At 52.2% G+C, this 17,277-nt stretch overlaps 1 protein-coding gene across 3 annotated transcripts in view; it reads left to right on the top strand.

The window, feature by feature from the left end:
* Positions 1-206: 206 nt before the first annotated feature.
* AJAP1 (adherens junctions associated protein 1) overlaps positions 207-17,277 on the top strand; it is a 40,668-nt gene continuing 23,597 nt past the window's right edge. The window contains exon 1 of one of the 3 annotated variants that reach the window (XM_026685609.2): positions 207-333. Coding sequence is in view for 2 of the 3 variants with exons in the window: in XM_087944548.1 (XP_087800674.1) it covers positions 1,246-1,274 (29 nt within the window). In the remaining variant the exon portion in view is untranslated. Of the gene's footprint in view, positions 334-761; positions 1,275-17,277 lie in introns of those variants that run through there. The other 2 variants (XM_087944548.1, XM_087944547.1) reach the window with 2 other exon arrangements.

The raw sequence follows: 17,277 nt of genomic DNA, 5'->3' as shown, positions 1-17,277 counted from the left end.
CTCTTTTCCAACCCCGGGCAACTTTGATAAGACCTCGTGTTGACCTCTTAGTACTTTCAGAGGACTCTCCCACCCATCACCCCCAGCGCCCTCCAAGCGCCCACCGGATTATCAGCCTTAGTGGACCCAAAGAGCAGCATTAATCCTGGTGACCTGGGAAGACCCAGCGGCATTAGCTGCACGAAATAAATTTAGCATGAATTCAATGTCACCTACCAGTTAGCGCCAGGCAGGCAGCTGTGCCCAATAACCATGGCTCGGTTGGCAAACCGTAGTTTAAAGAAACCCTGGTTTAGCCCAGCAAAGAGGCTGTTCGAATGCTTTGGGCTCCAGGTGAGTCTGAAACAAACCCCTTCTTCTTTCTGCCCCCTCCTCCCTTTTAGACCTCCCCCCCCTCCTCCTTCCAGTATCCCCCAGCATCCTGGTGGTCAGCTGGCCACCCGACCGGGGCAGATGGGCCTTGGAGTCCAGTCCCTTCCCCCAGCATGCTGGTGGTCACTTGAGCCCCCTGGCTGGGTCCGATGGAGTTTGGAGTCCGCTTTCCGGCTGTTCGCCTAGCATCCTGGCCGCCTGGCTGTGGCGGATGGGCCCTGGAGTGCCCCTTCCTGGTGCCCCGTGTCTTCCCTCCGCCCCACGGCCTCGGGTGGGGGTGGGGGCGAAGGAAGACAAGGGGGTTCATGCCCCCCCAGCTCCTGGGGGTGACGTCAGGCGGGGCTGGGCCACGCGGCGTCGGCAGCAGCAGCGTCGGAGCCAGCCAGAGCCACCGGCGGGCTGCAGCGGCGCAGCTGCCGAGCCAGCCAGCGAGCGGAGGAAGCGGCGGCGGGCACCGGGCAGCGGGACCGGCCGGCGGGAGCCGCCTGGATGCTCTGCGGAGGAGGAGGAGGAAGAGGAGGAGGAGAGGGCGGCGGCGGCGGCCCGGCTGACCTCAGGCGCCTCCCGGCCAGGCTGACCCCTCGCCCACTGCCCGCCGCCCCCCTTCCATGACCCTGGGCGGCTGCCGGGGGGCGGCTCGCGCCCCCCACTCGGGCCGGCTCCGGCGCCCCCGCTGACCCCTCCGCCTGCCCGGGCCAACTTCGCGGCGGCGGCGGCTTTGTGGGGGAGGCGGGGGTCGCCCTCTGGCTCTCTCCCTCCCTCCCTCTTTCTCCGCTGGTCGGCTGCAGCGGCGACCCCCCCCACTCTCCCCGCATGGCTGGGAAGATTTGAGCCCCCTCCCTCCTCCCCTTTTCTGCCACCGCCGGCGTGACAATGTGGATGCAGTGGGTTTCGGCGACCAGGTAAGGGGGCTGCTCCGCGCGTGGGGCCGGGCGGGGAGGGGGCGGAGGGATTAGAGGAGGGGGCCACCGTCGCTTCCAACTTCCCCGGCTCTGAGGCGGGCGGGGGTGCAAGCCGCGCTGCTCCCTCCGCGGGTGGGCGACTTTCACCGACACTTTCAGGACCAGGGAAAGCGGCGGCTCTTTGCGGCGGGCGGGAAGGGGGCTCGCCGCCGCCCCCCGCCCCCCTTGGCAGGCGATGGCGCAGCAGCTGGAACCGCTGTCTCCACGCGGCGAGGGCGGGGGCGCTGGCGCTCGTCCCCGGAGGCTGCCACCCGAGAAGGCGGGCGGCTGCGTGGGGCCGACTGCGAAGCGCCCCCTCCGAGCCGCCGAGCCCCCTCCGGGCAGCGCCAGGGCTGGTGTCCAGCAGAGCGTCACGCGTGTCGCCCCAGCCGCTGCCAAGGACTTACCCTCCGACGTGCAGCCAGACGCGTGCAAAAGGCGAGCCTCAAGTTGCCCGGGTGTTTATGCAACAGCCTGCCACGCACGCACAGACACGTGTGCCCGGGGACTGGGGTGGGGGAGAAAGTGGGCACCGCGCCGCCCATTTACACGACCTCTTTTTTGGGGGTGGGGGGGAGGGAGTTGGTTGGACCCCGGCCAGACCTGAGAGAAGTTGGCTTGGCGGACAAAAAATCCCTCCGGCCCCGCGGGGCGCGCGAGCCAACCCGGGTACATGTGAAGGTGAACCCGCCACTCCCCGCTGTTCCCGGGGCAGCCGCGCGCGCGTGTGTAAGGGAGCGTTGCGGGCATTGTTCGCCCCCTCCCCCGTCCTTCCCGCCTCTCTCTCGGGTGGGAATGCAGCAAACTTCGCGGGTGGGCGAGGAGGAGCGTGTCCAGGGCCTCCACGACCCCCTCGGGGATCTCACCAGGAGGAGACCGTCCGTTCAGACGACCCAACGAAGCTGAATTGAAACCCGGGGCGAATTCCGACGCTGGGGTGTGCGTGGAGCGATGCCGCCCATCTTTCTTAGGCGTGGAAATCGAGGTTGCCTCCCATAAGCTAACTAAGGTGGAGGTTTTCCAGAAGAGACTGGACAACCGTCTGTCCACGATGGTGTAAGGTCTCCTGCTCAGGCGGGGGTTGGGGGTTGGGCTAGATGACCTCCAAGGTCCCTTCCACCCCCCCGTCACTCTATATTCCATCCCTTCATCCTTGTGTCTGAAAATGAATTCTATTCCTCCCTTCTTTGTGACTCTCCAAACAGGGATAGGGGTGAGTGGGGGCAGTGTGTGGGAGGAAGGTCAAATCTTCACTTATCCTGGCAGTTTCCGAAGAAAATAATCTAATACCGATAGATAATAGATAATCTAATAATGATAATAACAATAATAATAAGATGACCAGCATCTTTTCTTCATGCAAAGAATGAGGTCTCACTCTGGCTTATTGTTGTGTGTGTGTCAAGCAGCGTCTTCTTTTTTCTTCTTTTCTTAAAAACGGGTGGGGGGATAAATTGAGATGCTTGTGGGTTGTTTTTGTGTGTGTGATTAAAGTCGGTCTTGCCTGCTCGTTTCGCCCAATCTCATCCATTTAATTCTGTTTATGTGCGATGCTTGGCGTCTCTACCTTCTCCATACTCGCCCCGAACTTGACACAGAAGGAAACATTCGCCCTCTTCAAATGCTGCCCTGCCAGCCTCTCGGCCTGGTTGTGGGTCCCTTTGGGTTGTTCCTTTTTTGGAGCCCTGACCCCTGCCAGCGGGGGAAGCCTCGTCAAAGGTCCCGGTTTTGACAACGCTTGCAAAACCTCACGCAGGATTCACAAAGCTTCTTTTGGGGTGGGGGGGGAATGCTGACTTCTTCCAGTCTGGCTTCAATCTGCTGTTTCCAGGAAGGATAAGCCCCCCCCTCCCTCCCTCTCTTCCCACCCACCCACCCAGGATTTATTATTTCTAAGAAGAAAATCTTAATCAGGTCTGGCTCTTAACCCTCTCCGTGCCAGGGACTGACAGCCGACTCCATGGCAAACATTAAAAATAAAATAAAACATCAGGTTCTCCCCTCTCCATCTGCGCTCGGTGGAACGCCTCCCCTGCTCCAAGCTACAATTTTAACCTAATTTTTATAAAACAAAAAAACAAAAAACTGGGACAGGGAATCAGACCCTGCGAAGTCCCAAGGAAGCGTTTTCGGGGCATGTGATCCCTGCAAAGCGTGAACCAATTCTGGTGATTAATAAACAGCTGATCCCCAGCAAGGCAGTCGGGATCCTATCTGTGGACACGGTGGGTGATTTATGGAGCTGATCTGCTGGGGAGGTTCAAGAGGAAAATCGCCAAGAAATGAACTGCGAAGCGACTCTTATGGCCAGCCCAGGCAGAGTTTTGAATAGGAAAGGAGAGTTAAGGAAAGGAAAGGATGAAATACGTGTGTGTGTCTGTGTGTGTGTGTGTGTGTGTGTATTTGGAGTGAACGGAAGCAGAGAAGATGTTGGCCAGTCCTTGACCTCAGGGACAAGTCTTTGAACTTCTCTAGAAGCCACTTTTTGTTAAGCAGGCATATGCAGCTGGAGAGAGAGAGACAGACAGTGTGTGTGTGTGTGGTTTGCACTAGCAAAATTGTGCTTGGGAAAAGCTCAGACCAGCTGGAGGCGATGCCAAGGCGCAGGGAAAGAGGCATTTTTGGTTTGGAGAATAACTTTTGGCTGTGCTTAGATGGATGCCAAAGAGAGATTTAGCACCCTGGGCGATTGAACTCAGTCTACCGTCCCCTGTTCAGACACAAACTGTGGTTTAGTACAACGGAAGAGAAGCAGAAGAGACTCTGTGAATGTTTTGCAACGGGGCTGAGATTCAAGCTGGAAATCCCCTTGGTTGGCTCACTGCTGTGCCCGGTTGCCCCAGGACTCTGGTTCCTGGGTTTTTGCAAAGCTGGCTTGCAAGTTTCCCTGGAGCCGCTTTGCATGCAGGAAGCCAGAAACGGACTGACCTTGGTTTGATTCTGGCAAGGCGTTTCCTGGTGCCCATGTTGGCTTGTGTTCAGCACCATGACAACTGCTCCCCGCTCCTTCGGTGCAGCAAAAGGACAGTGGGAGAAACACAGCCAGCCATCAGAGTCTCCTCGGGCGTGCAGTGCAGGCGGGAGAAGGTTGTCCGTTCATTTGGGCAGCCTGGTCCCCAGTTTTAAAGAAAGCGCAGAAGTCCTTAAGCGCAGGAAATTAACAAAGAACTAAACGGTGAATTTCAAAGCCAGTTTTCATTTCTGGAATCTGAATTCTGCTTTGAAATCTTTGGACTTATGAACGATTTTACAAGATCAGGGTGCTCGGGATTTTAGTCTCCTTTCTCCACTTTCATTTTTTAAAAAAAGGACTTTATTGTCTGTTCTTTTTCTTCTTTTCTTGAAACCCCTCTGAAGATTTTCTTTGGGTTGTTATGCAGGTTCTCGACTTACAACGTACAATGGGGCCCAACGTTTCTGTTGCTTAAGTGAGACAGTCGTTAAGTGAATTTTGCCCCATTTTATGACCTTTCTTGCATTGTTGTTAAGTGAATCACCACCGCTGTTAAATTAATTAAAATGGTTGTTAAGTGAATCCAGCTTCCGGATTGACTTGGCTCGTCAGGAGGTCACAAAAGGGGATCAGGTGACCCTGGGGACTCATCGTAAATACGAGTCGGTTGCCAATTTTGATCACGTGACCAGAGGGAAATGCTGCAGCGGTCATAAGTGTGAAAAACGATCGTAAGTCCCTTTTTGTAACTTTGAACGGTCACTAAATGAACTGTTGTAAGTCAAGGACTATCTGTGTAAATATTTCAGGGTCCATCTCTGTTGGGTTTGCCATTTACCTGAAAGGAAGGACTGGCTGGCCTTTAAAAGTTTGGCATTTGCCCCCCCCTCCCCCTCCCCCCCGATTTTAGCCTTAGGGAAGAGAAAAGGCAGCCGTGGTTCATTCACTACTTCATGTGTGTGTGTGTGTGTGTGTGTGCGCGCGTATTCCTAAGGTGTCTGTGTGTGTTTGTGTGTCTCGGTCATTCACTGGAACCGAGTGAGAAGGCAGAGCACCAATTCTGCACTTAGGTTAAACAAGCCATGGTTTGTAAGGATGGGCGCATTCAAACCAAGGCCGACGCCTTTGGTGGGGATGCCTTGCATTATTATTGGTGGGGGGGGGAGAGGATCAGCCCCCTGAGGCGGAATTCATTTATTTGTGTAGTTTATTCATTCCGTTAGGAGGGCTGCTTATCTCCCATTTTGGCCCTTAGGAGGGATGGAAGTCGCGGTCTGGAGGCACAAAATGGATGGAATGATAAAATACCTAAAGAGGGGTGTAAGTAAACCTAGCAGGAGGAAGAGGAGGAGGAGGAGGAGGAATGAAAGAAAGAAAGAAGGAGAATTAAGGAAGGAAGGAAAGGAGGGAGGGAGGGAGGAAAAAGAGAGGAAAGTGAAGGACGGAAGGAGAAAGAGGGAGGGAGTTAGGAAGGAATGGAGGGAGACAAGAAAGAAGGGAAGGAGGAGGGAGGGAGGAATGGAGAGAGACAGAGGGGAAGGAAGGAAGGGAGGAAGGAGAAGGAGGGAGGAAGGAATGGAGGGAGACAAGAAGGGAGGAAGGAGAAAGAGGGAGGGAGGGAGGAATGGGGAGAGAGGGGGGAGAGGAAGGGAGGGAGGAACGAAGGAAGGAGAGAGGGAGGAAGGGAGGGCAACAGGTTCATACTTATGATGATTTCGAGGTCATGCAATCCCCTTTTGCGACCTTCCAACCAGCAAAGCCAATGGGGAGGCCAGATTCACTTAACAACCGTGTGGCTAATTTAACAATGGCGGTGCTTCACTTAACAACAGTGGCAAGAAAGGTGGCGAAATGGGGCAAAACTCGCTTCCCCCTTCAGCCAGGGATGTGTTGGGCTCAGGTGGGAGGGGGGGGGCTGTATGCCCTGCAAAGTAGCACCTCCTTGCCAGCATGCCCTCCCCCTCCCCCCTGACCCTCGGGTCGGGGAAGGCGAGGAGGATTCCTCTTTCGTGCCGGTCTGCAGGCGGCCATAACTCTGGGATTGCAGCCGCAGCTACGGCTGGACCAGCCTGCGGGAGCTCTTGGAACTGCCGCTTTGCGGTCTCTCCTTGCCTGGATCGCCTCGTGTGGCAAAGCGGTGCTAACCGGCCGAGGCCTTTGCCAAGCTATCCAAGCCCCCCGGTTTTGCCCTCAGCTGCACCGGCCGGCCTGGGGCTTCCCTGCAAATGCCGCCCGTCCCGGATTCTGCATTTTATTTTATTTTTTGCAAAATCTTTCAAACAATGGCTTTTCTGCCCGGCTGTCGAGAATCTCCTTCGTTGTCTTCGGCTGGTTGAGAGCAGACTCTGAGCATGCACAGAGGGATGCTGGACCTGTTGCGGTTTTAGCCTGTTCAGGGGTCCCTTTGCTGGCCCAAAAGGGAGGTTGGAGGTTTGGGGGGACACGGATGCTCTTTGGGGTGCCAGGAACACTCGCTGGGCTTTTGAGAGGGAGCCACATGGGGGGCTTTAGTGGAGGGGTGTCCCAAAAGGGGCCTGGGAGGCATCGGGGGTTTGACTGAGGGGGAGGAAAGGAGCGTGTGATGCACTTACAAGCCCTCAAGGTTATTCCCAAACGGGAAGATCTGAAGGTAAATCACGGGGTCTGGTCCAAAAAACCTTCTGTTAAGTGTTGGCCCCCTTCCCACAACGTGCGATCTTGCTCCCTGTCCCTAGTTGCCTCTCTGGTGAGAAGAGGGAGGGAGGAAGAGGAAAGAAGAAAGGAAGGAAGGAGAAAGAAGAAAAGGGAGGGAGGGAGGGAGAAAGAAGGAGAAAAGGGAAAGGAAGCAGGAGAAACAAGAAAGAGAAACAAGAAAAATAAAGGGAAGGAGGGAGGAAAGAGAAAGCGAGAGAAGGAAGAAAAATAAAGGAAGAAGAAAGAAAAAGGAAAGAAGGAGAAGGAAGGAAGGAAGGAAGGAAGGAAGGAAGGAAGGAAGGAAGGAAGGAAGGAAAGAAGGAGAAAAGGGGAAAAAACAGGAGAAAAAAGAAAGGAGGGAAGGAGGGAGGAAGGAAAGGAGGGAAGGAAGGAGAATAGGAGAGAAGGAAGGAAGGAAACATATTTAACAATGTCTCGCTTAGTAACAGAAACTTTGGGCTCAATTCTCTCTCTCTCTCTCTCTCTCTCTCACACACACACACACACACACTTGAAAAGAAAGCCATTATAGATCTTGGCCCACACTTCTCTCCAATTGGCTGCTGCTGAGACCAGCCAAACACTTCACTTAAAAAGAAATATTCAACATTTGGCAAGGGGCTTGAAGAGAACTTGCCTTCAGGTATGACTTTATGGCTCCATAAATTAGGAGCTCAAAAGCTTTGCTCATAAATCACCTGATCAGGTTTGGCCTCAATAACTGGACCAGCCACTAGAGGCAGTATTGAGCTCAACTTCCTTGCCTGCCTGGTCTTTGCCGACATCTAGTGGTGACATCTAAGCCGAGGACTACCTATAGCTGCAAATGTCTCACTTAATAACATAATTTTGGGCTCTGTTGTGGTCACACGTTGAGGCTACCTGTATAGAGTTGCTGTTATCATACAATACTGATCCCTCAGAAAGGATCCCTTGAAGTTCAAATCCCCCCAAATTTCCAGTCTATTTAGAAAACGTCGGGGGTGAAAAGATTATTTAGAGCCTCATTCGCAAGGAAAATATATATATATATAGATTCTGGAATAATCTCATTGTGAAAAATGCAAAGTAATTGTATTACTTTCCTCCCCTTTTTTATTGGAATTTGTGGGTTAAAAGAAGGGCGAAGCCTGGAGAAGATCAGCTTATTGCTAATTAAGTTTTTCAATCTTCTGCTTATTGCCAGCAATCGTCCGTTTGTCTAAAATGGTGGAAAGGCAGGAGAGTCAATTAAAACAGCTTTGATTCCCACAGTCAGGTCCAGGCAGGTTAGCAGCCCCTAAAAACCGAATTACGGACAGCATCAAAATGCGTTTTACACCATTGCAAATGTACCTTTTAAAAAAGACAATTAAAGAAGGTGTGTTTTTTTAAAGCGGATAACAAGGATGGGCGATCGAATTAAAGAGTTGGCTAACTTCGTACTGATTAATCAGTGGCTCAAAGTCTTAATGAATATCGAAGATGCTTCTTGGGATAAGAGGAAGTTAATGCTGTTAAAAAGAAAAAAAAATATTGGATGCTGATTTGAACTTTATGCTGGAAGAGTCGAAGGAGGAGAGGTTCACTTTTCTTCAGTTTTGTCTAATATTCATAAGTTTGTGGGGTTCTTAGGGCTTTCTGAGCATGGCTGTTTCCTTGCAGACGTTTCATTACCAAACTAGGTTACATCACCAGGGCTAGAAGGCAAGGAGTTTTGCAGAGGGGAGGAGGAGGAGGAGATGGAGAAAAGGGGGAAGGAGAAGGGTCGTGGCTTCCTTGGTGCTCTCTGACAGGTCATAACCCCACTGCAGAGCTGGGGAATTCTGGGAGTTGAAGTCCATCCCTTGTAAAGCGACTAAGGTTGGGTGGAAGCTCTGCCTGGAAGTATTTTTTTAATTCCAAACTGATCATTCCAGGCTCATCTGCCAGCCCTCACCCGCCTCCCTTGGCACAAAGACCCACAAGCCACACGGCGGCCTCCATTTTTACGCCCAAAGGGAGGCATGTTCTTACTCTTCCTTCTCTCCCTACCGCCATACTAGAGTGTGTCTGTGTGTGTGTGAGTGTGAGTGTTGCCGCACCCCTTCTTGGAACCCGTCCCTCCCTCCTGAAGGATCTCCCCCAAACAGTGGCCGCCTTGTCCCAAGGCGGACAGACAGTTGGGGTTTTCATGGGACCGAAGGCCAGCCCCCCGCCTCCCTCTGCCTCTGCCACGCTCCAACCGCGTCTGGTGGAAACAAGGCCCCGTTGTGGGGCCTGAAATGTGCACCTGCTTCACACATTCAGTCCCTCGGGACTCCCATGACCCCCCGCAGACGATTGCCAGAAGAGCTTTCTCTGACTCCGAAGGCGTCTCATCCTGGGAAGTCATTGATAGAATTCTGCGCTTGGGAGGGGCCTCCGAGGTCCTCTAGTCCAACCCCCCGCCCTGCTCAAGGCAGGAGACCCTCCCCCCATTCCAGTGATGGACCACCCCAGGGCTTCTGGAGGGAAGCCCCTCCACTGATCGGTTGATCTGGGATGATAGAATAAGAGACCAAGACAAGGGGGGCCGAGGGTCTCCAGCCTTGATGATAAGACCTCCAAGGCCCCCCCATCAGGACGGGCAGGATAACTGTCCCCCAGGACTGGAGGGGCTGCCCCAGAGAAGAGGAGGGTCAACCTGTTTCTCCAAAGTGCCCGAAGGCAAGGCAAGAAGCCACGGATGGAGAGACCCAACCTAGAATTTAAGGAGAACCGGAGGGATGAGCTGCCTGCGGAAGTTGTGGGTGCTCCATCACGGGACGAGGCTGGGCATCATTGGTGCAGGAGGGTAGAGAGAGGCTCTCCTGCTTGAGCAGCTTGGGCTGGACTAGAAGACCTCCAGGCTCCCTCCCAACCCTAGGATTCTGATGTTCTGTAGGTGGATTCGGAAGTCGAAAGAAACGCCCTGGAGAAAAGTAAGGGCACACTGCTTCCTTATTAGTCTATTTTTTAAAAAAATACATCCATTCATCCCTTGATATCCCCAGAAACCGACCTTCATCCCACGGAGGTGCCACCTTTGCCTTAAATCAAGATCTGCTCAACCCATTTTGGAATCAGCAAAGATAATTTTATGTAAAACCCCTCCGGACGTTTCCAAGCGAGAAATACAGGATGGAAAAGTCCTTTCATTTCGTGATTATCTTTGGTGCCAGAGGGAGAACCGAGGTTACGTCCCTGTTGAGGTTGATTCATGGACTTTTTACCTCCAGGAACCGAAGAAAAACCCGAATAAAAGTGAAATAGGCAGAACGTCTTCTTAAAAGCAGGCCGTGGAATAAAAGCGCCTTATATGTTGGGAGAAAAAATGAAGTTGTGCGCCACTGTGGGATTCAGCTAGTCCTCGACTTACGACAGTTCATTTAGTGACTGGGTGGGGTGGGGGGTTGGACTAGATGGCTTACAAGGTCCCTTCCAACTCTGTTAATCTAATCTGTGACCGCTGAAAGTTACAACGGCACTGAGAAAAAGGACCGTTTCTCACATTTACGACCGTTGTAGCGTCCCGGTGGTCACGGGATTTATTGACAACTGATTCACATTTATGATGGCCACAGTCTCGTGGTGGTGGGGGGTCAAGTGATCCCCTTTAGCGACCTTTTGAAAAGCAAAGTTCACTTAACGTTAAGCGTTACTAATTTAACGACTTCTGTGGTTCAACTTCCTAAAACGGGGCGAAACCCACTTCACAAATGTCTCGTTTAACAACATAAAAGTTTGGGCCTGATTGTGGTTCTAAGGAGGACTACTTTAAAAGAAAAAAACCCAATCTTGTGAAAGAGCGTTTGTGTCTAAAACACAATTATCATTGAATCCATGGATGTCAAATGTGACAGCCGCCCTGAAAGCTTGTGACTTGGCCAAATGCCAGGCGGCTGACGCAGCCTCGCCTTCTCCCCGGAGACCTCGCGCCATCCGTCTCCTGTTGCCACTTGTCAAATCGCACCTACTTCCGAAATCTCGCACCCTGTCAACCTCCTGCCACATGATCCCAGGGGACCTCGTGCGAAAATTGGATCCTGATGTCCGACGAAGAGGCGGGTCAGGAGGACGATGTCGGTTGATATGAAACTCCCTTCCCTCCTTTCATTTCCATTTGGGCGACGGATATCTCTGCAGGCTTTTGGAGATGTCCTCCTTGAGCCACCTTCTCACCTTCTAGAAGTGGCCCACTGAAGGTCACCTCCTTCTGGCATGAAACGTGAGGAGTTATGGGCTTGGTCTGGCCAACAGACCTAGATTCAACCTTAATCCTAGTTTGTAAGCTGGGTCAACTTTGTCTAATTTGCTCCAGTCTAACATCTGCATGCGCTTCCCCTCTGCTACTTGGATACCACGTCCTTCTGGCATGAAACGTGAGGAGGAGTTATGGGCCCAGCCTAATCAACAGACGTAGATTCAGCTGGAATCCTGGTTTCTGAGGCCTGGAGTTTGTCTAATTTGCTCCAATCTAACTCCTGCCTCCGTGTCTCCGCTGGTACTCAGATGTTCGCCAGATGGAGGCAGTTCTCCCGTGGCTTTGATTTCCATCCTGCTGCTCACTTAATGGACAATCTCTTCTCCATTAGATCGCTTCTGCCTGACCCAGCTAAACCCAGATTCCTGGCCCCCTCCTCGGGCACCCCTTCAGGCTGCGAAGTGAGCCACGCTCTTCCCCCCCCCCCCACACCCCAAAATCCAGATTGGATTCTCAACATCCTCCCACAGTGGGGAAGGTCTCCGTCCACAGATGTTTCTCACGGCTCTTTCAGCGTTGCTCGTTCTCTGCCGAAGGGCTGGGCTTTGCCACCAAATCAAGCCAACGCCTTTTGCAAGAGGGGGGAGGTGGACTCAAAAAAAGGGGGGAGATTTTAATATAGGATTGGTCAAAAACAGAGAATGGAGGGTCTCTGAGCTGGGTGGCTTTCTTGTAGATGTTTTGTGACCCAATTAGGTAACATCATCAGTGCTAAAAGGGAGCGGAGTTTGTGGAGAGGAGGAGGAGGAGGAGGACTGTGGGCTCTTTGGTGGTCTGTGACCTTGGCTATTTTCTTGCTTTCATTACCCAACTAGGTAATGCCATCAGTACAAGATGTTCTATATCCCTCTGTCTCTCTGTCTCTCTTCATCCATCTATCTATCTATCTATCTATCTATCTATCTATCTATCTATCTATCTATCTATCTATCTATCTATCTATCTATCTATCTTATCTATCTATTATCATTTCATCTCTCACCTCTCTCTCTTTCTCTCTCTTTTCCTCCTGTTTCCCCCCATGCCTGCTGATGTTTAATAAATAAACATCCAGTGATATTTTGCCAGCTGAACTGAGTGGCATCTGCATGTGGATCAGGGGATTGGCGGATGGGGAATGTGAGCTGGCTGCCAACGAACCTGGAAAGCGCCCACGGGAGTTTTTCCAACGTGGAGAATCATGTGGCTGGAAGAGTGCACGGGGGGGGGGAGAGGGAAAGGCAGACGAAGCTCCCTGTGCAACTATCGTTCCAGGCTGGTGGACACATAGCTTGGCTGCAGGTTGAAGGGTTGGCCATCACAACTGGGGAATCTTCTTTCCAAGGACACAAAACAAGTCATGGGCTCACAATTTGTGTCCCCTGCAGTCCTGGCAGTGTCCCTTGTCCACGTAGGCTCTTCTTCTCCAGAACTTCTTCCAGATCAGGAGAGGGCAGGAGGAAGACTACGGAAGAACCAGAGTTGGGAGGGACCTTGGAGGTCTTCTAGTCCAATTCAAGGCAGGAGATCCTCTGCCCTTCTGTCCACCCAGCCATGGAGGGAAACTAAGGAAGGAGAGAAGCAACCTAGAACCAAGGAGACATTTCCTGATGGGGAGAACGATTCACGGGTGGAACTGCAGAGGTTGTGGGTCCTCCAGCACTTGGAGGGCTTAAGAAGAGCTTGGACAGCCACCTGTCTGAAAGGCTCCAGCAGGGGGTTGCAGTCGTACGTCGAGGAGTCCCTGCCCTGGAAGAGAGGCAAATATCCATTGTTTTTTTGTCAGGCTGGCTGTCCTTTTCCTGAAAATAACCTTGGCGGAATCATTAAGGCAGCCTCCACCGCCCCCATTTCGAACTCACCTTGAAAATCCACATTTATCTGGTGAGGTTCTCTTGGCCGTTGCGGAGAGGGGAAAAGGAACCATAGCGTCCAAACGGGGACGTGGCTGAGCTCTCTCCTCCTTCCCGAGTTCTTTAGGTGTTCTTCATGCAACCCAGGGACCGGGGGGTCACCCAGGACCCTCCAGGGCTCTGTCTGGGTGGTGTGTGCTGTACTCCTTCCCTTGTTGCCCTCCCGTCAATGGCCGTTCGAAGGTGGCTAGATCCTGGCTTCTGGCCTTTTCACAGCTGGCGTCCTGGAGGCCAAAATTGTATTGGGACAGGAGGGGGGAAAAGCACTTCCCTTCATCCCTCCCTCCCTTTGTTCCTTCCTTCCTTTCTCTCTCTCTCTTTTTCTATTCTTTCCTTCCTTCCCTCCCTCCCTCTCTTCTTTCCTTTCTGTTCTTTCCTTTCTTCATTTCCTCCCTCCTCCTTTTCTTCTGCTCTTTCTGTTCTTCTTTCTCCCTCCCTCCCTTTCTCCTTCTCTCTCTCTCTGTCCTTCCTTCCTTCCTTCGCTTAGAGGAAGACAAGGTTGTGAGAAGGGGGCCTCCCAAGTGGTGAGGGGGGCGTGAGGCTGAGCCCTCAGATGGGTCCCCAGGGGGCCAAACGCTTAGAAGCCGATCCCGTTCAGAGAGCCCCTCCGAGGCTGGCAGATCCACACACCCCCTCTTGGCCTTGGCCTTGATCCCCAGAAAAGCCGGCCTTGTGCAGTCGCTGCTGTGAAGGGCTAGAGAAACCACCGCCTTGGCCAGTTGTGTCCCTGGAGGACACCAGAAGGTCCGAACCGGATGCTCTCCAGGCCAGAGCAATTTAGTACGGAAAATGGTCTTCCGCGCAATGAACCCCCATTCGTCTCTCCTCCTCGCGTTGCTCCCCTTTCCCCCCCACGATTCCTCCAGTTTTTGGCAGCCCTGCCTGGAGAAGAACAGAGGCTAAAAATTCCACAGGGAAGTTACAAGGGCACTGAAAAAAAAGTGACTTAGGACCATTTCCCCACTTACGACCATCGCAGGCTCCCTGGGGGGGGGGTCAGAGGACCCCCCTTTTTGACCAGCAAAGTCAATGAGGAAGCTGGACTCGCTTAACGACCATGTTACTCCTCACTCAATTCACTTAATGACTGTGGCCTGAAAGGTCATAAGATGGGGCAAGACTCACTTAATGTCTCGGAGAGAAAAGGAGAGAGAGAGGGGGAGGGAGGGAGAGGGAGGGAGAGAGAAAGAGAAAGAGAGAAAGAAAGAGAGAAAGAATGAAAGAGAGAAAGAGAGAGATGACTCCACTCCAAAAGGTTCTGTGCTTTGCCAGCTGATGCCTCCAAAGCCAGGGGATTTCAAGATTAAAATTAAATTAAAAATATAATTTCAAGTTTGATTTTCAAGCATATTTGCCTTTTAAAGCCGAGCGTTCGGCAGATGCTGGCAGGAGGGGCTTTTGCAAAGGAAGCGGGTTCCTCCTCCTCCTCCTCCTCTCACTCTCCAGGCTTAGGAGGAGCCCACCTCAAGTCCCCGCCAAAGAGTCTTTTGTGTTGTTGTGCTAGGATCAGCTCTGGGAACACACAATTGCCTCGTGTGTCTTGCCAAAGGAGGAGTGCTGTGTTGCCTAGACAACCGCAAACTCCCACACACGCCTGTTGTATGCCGAAATGCATCTTGTCACCACTCACACATCCCTGCACACACTCGGGCACCGACACCAACTACCTGGCGCCCAAAAGGTTGTGGAGGCTCTGCAAGGGGAGCGTCTCCATCGGACGGGGCAGCCCGACGGGGGGTGGGGGGTCATCTCCATTGCCTGACCCAGAGGTCGGGGGCCTTTGGCTAGAGGAACACGGGGCTGACCAGCTCCAATTCTGCAAAATGGCAGACCGAGGGGACCTCAGGATGGGCCAGAAACCTGCAAAACTGGTCAGCAGGTGAAACTCTTCTGGTTTCCGATCAGAGTCTCAAATTGGAGACTCAATAGGACCCAGACAATTTGATTTTAATCCATGGGACAGTTGGCCTCCTGCCTGCCTGCTTGCCCATCCATCCATCCATCTATCTATTATTTATCTTCTATCTATCCCTTTATCTATCTCTGTATCTCTATCTCTTTCTCTCTATGCATCTATCTATTATTTATCATATAACTGTCCCTGGATCACTGTATCCATCTATCTATCCATCCTAAATAAGCAGCAGATAAACAAAGATAGAGTGAGAGACGATAGATAGATAGATAGATAGATAGATAGATAGATAGATAGATAGTAGACAAAGAGATAAAGGATAGAGAGAGGAAATAGTAAAGGTTAACTAGATGACAGTCTATCGGTATCTGTCTGCCTATCTGCCTATCTATTTACCTATCATCTATCTCTCTTTCCTCTATAGCTATTTTTCTCTATCTTCCCTCTATCTAGTCTATCTATATCCTATCTCATCTGTCTGTCTCTCTATCTCTCTATCTCTCCATCCTGGCCAGGCTCTGGAGTTGAAGTCATCAAAGGACTTGTGAAACGGTGGGGGGAACTGAGGCACATCCGCAGGGAACTTGGGGGCCCGGCCAGGTGAAAGTCAGCAGTTCTGCCTTCCGCAGAACAGCTGAAATCGAGTCGTGTCCTTAAAACTGGCTTGTCATTTATCACGGTGTGTCAAACTCCGATCCAAACCACATCTAACTCGCTTCATGCAATCTGAAGATTTCTCTCGGGGTCTGTGTGTGTGTGTGTGTGTGTGTGGCAAGAGGCAGGGGCAGGAAAGCTATGCACCCACTGTAGCGCAGTTGTGAGATGCACACAATCACAGCCCCAGCATGCTTGGAGCCACGGGGCAGCTTTCCAAGAGAGTCTTCGACTTACGACCCCAGGAGGAGGAGGGAGGGAGGGAGGGAAGGAAGGAAGGAAGGAAGGAAGGAAAAAGGGAAAGAAAAAAAGAGGACAAGGCAGTAAGGGGAAGGAGGAAGAGAATGAGATGAAGGAGCAGGCAAAGGAGGAAGAGGAGGAGAAAGAGGAGGACAAGGAAGAAGAGGAGAAAGAGGGGGAGGAAGAAAGAAGGAGATGGAGGAGGAGGTAGAGGAGGAAGAGGAGGAGAAAGAAGGACAAGGAAGAAGAGAAGGAGAAAGAGGAGGAGGAGGAAGAAAGAAGGAGATGGAGGAGGAGGTAGAGGAGAAAGAGGAGGAGGAGAGTGAAAGGAGGAGGAAGAGGAGGCAGATGGTGTCACATAAACACCTATAACAAGAACCAAAGCTCAGCTACCACCAGTTTTTCCTCCAAAGAGTAACTCCTTCCTCCTCCCTCCTCCTCCTCCTCCTCCCTCTGCAGCCCTTCAGGGGTTGGTCGAGGCCAAGGCCCCTCATTTTGCCATTCAATACAAACAGCGAGTTTGCACTTATAGAGTCCTCCGCTTACAAGTGCAACTGGAACCACGATTTCCCCGGCTAAGCGACGCCGGGTCTTATATGAGGCGTGTCCGTTTCTCCCACCAGCTTCCAGAAAGACGGAAAGGTTCCGGGGCTCTCAGTTCAACTCCTAATGGTGTGTATGTTTATAACGATGTGTGAAGATCCCCACAAGACGTTCTTCCCATTTAACAAAGGTGGCGGTCTTCTCCGTTCTCCACCTACATTGAGAGGCCTGGTCTTCAGGTTCTAGACCAGGACCCCATTTAAGAAGTAGCTGAATCTGTGGAGGAGTTGATCCCATCTCGCTCCATCTGCCTAGAACAGGTTCGCCTCCTTCCAGGGAATGGCTTGTTTCAATGGGGCTCTTACTCCGTCAAAGGAAACACGAGTTGGCGGGTGTGGAAGGGGCGAGAAGCACAGCTCGTTTCCAAAGGAACATTGTTTGGTGCTCGTGGTTGAGCGTAAAGACGGAGGAGTGGAGGAGGAGGAGGAGGTCAGGAGGCCTCATCAAAGAACCTTCTGTGGTGAGGATTCTCAGCTGTGCAATTTCTGGGAGTTGATCAAGAGTCGGTCCTTAGACAGAAAAAGGAGTTGAAAGCCCACCCAAGGGTGGCTCGGAGACGGTTCTGCTGAAACAACAAAGTTCTGGAGAAGGTGGCAGAGGTGGAACTTGACAGAAGGCGAGGCCAGACGAAGAGATCTCAACGCTGATCCATAGGCATGAGGGTTGAGAGCAACTATGGTTGTAGTAAGGGGTTGTCCAAGGAAGAGTACACTATAATTTACAATAGTCACATTCTAGAATATGAAATTAGGATGTTCAATGAGAAGAAGAATAGGGACACCGGGGGAAGA

The sequence above is a fragment of the Notechis scutatus genome, chromosome 16 (assembly GCF_049901735.1).
Source record: "Notechis scutatus isolate UNSWTSFEM ecotype Mainland chromosome 16, rNotScu1.2, whole genome shotgun sequence".
Taxonomy (NCBI): Eukaryota; Metazoa; Chordata; class Lepidosauria; order Squamata; family Elapidae; genus Notechis; species Notechis scutatus.
Note: the sequence above shows the minus strand (reverse complement) of the source record. Positions and strands in the feature narration are given on the sequence as shown.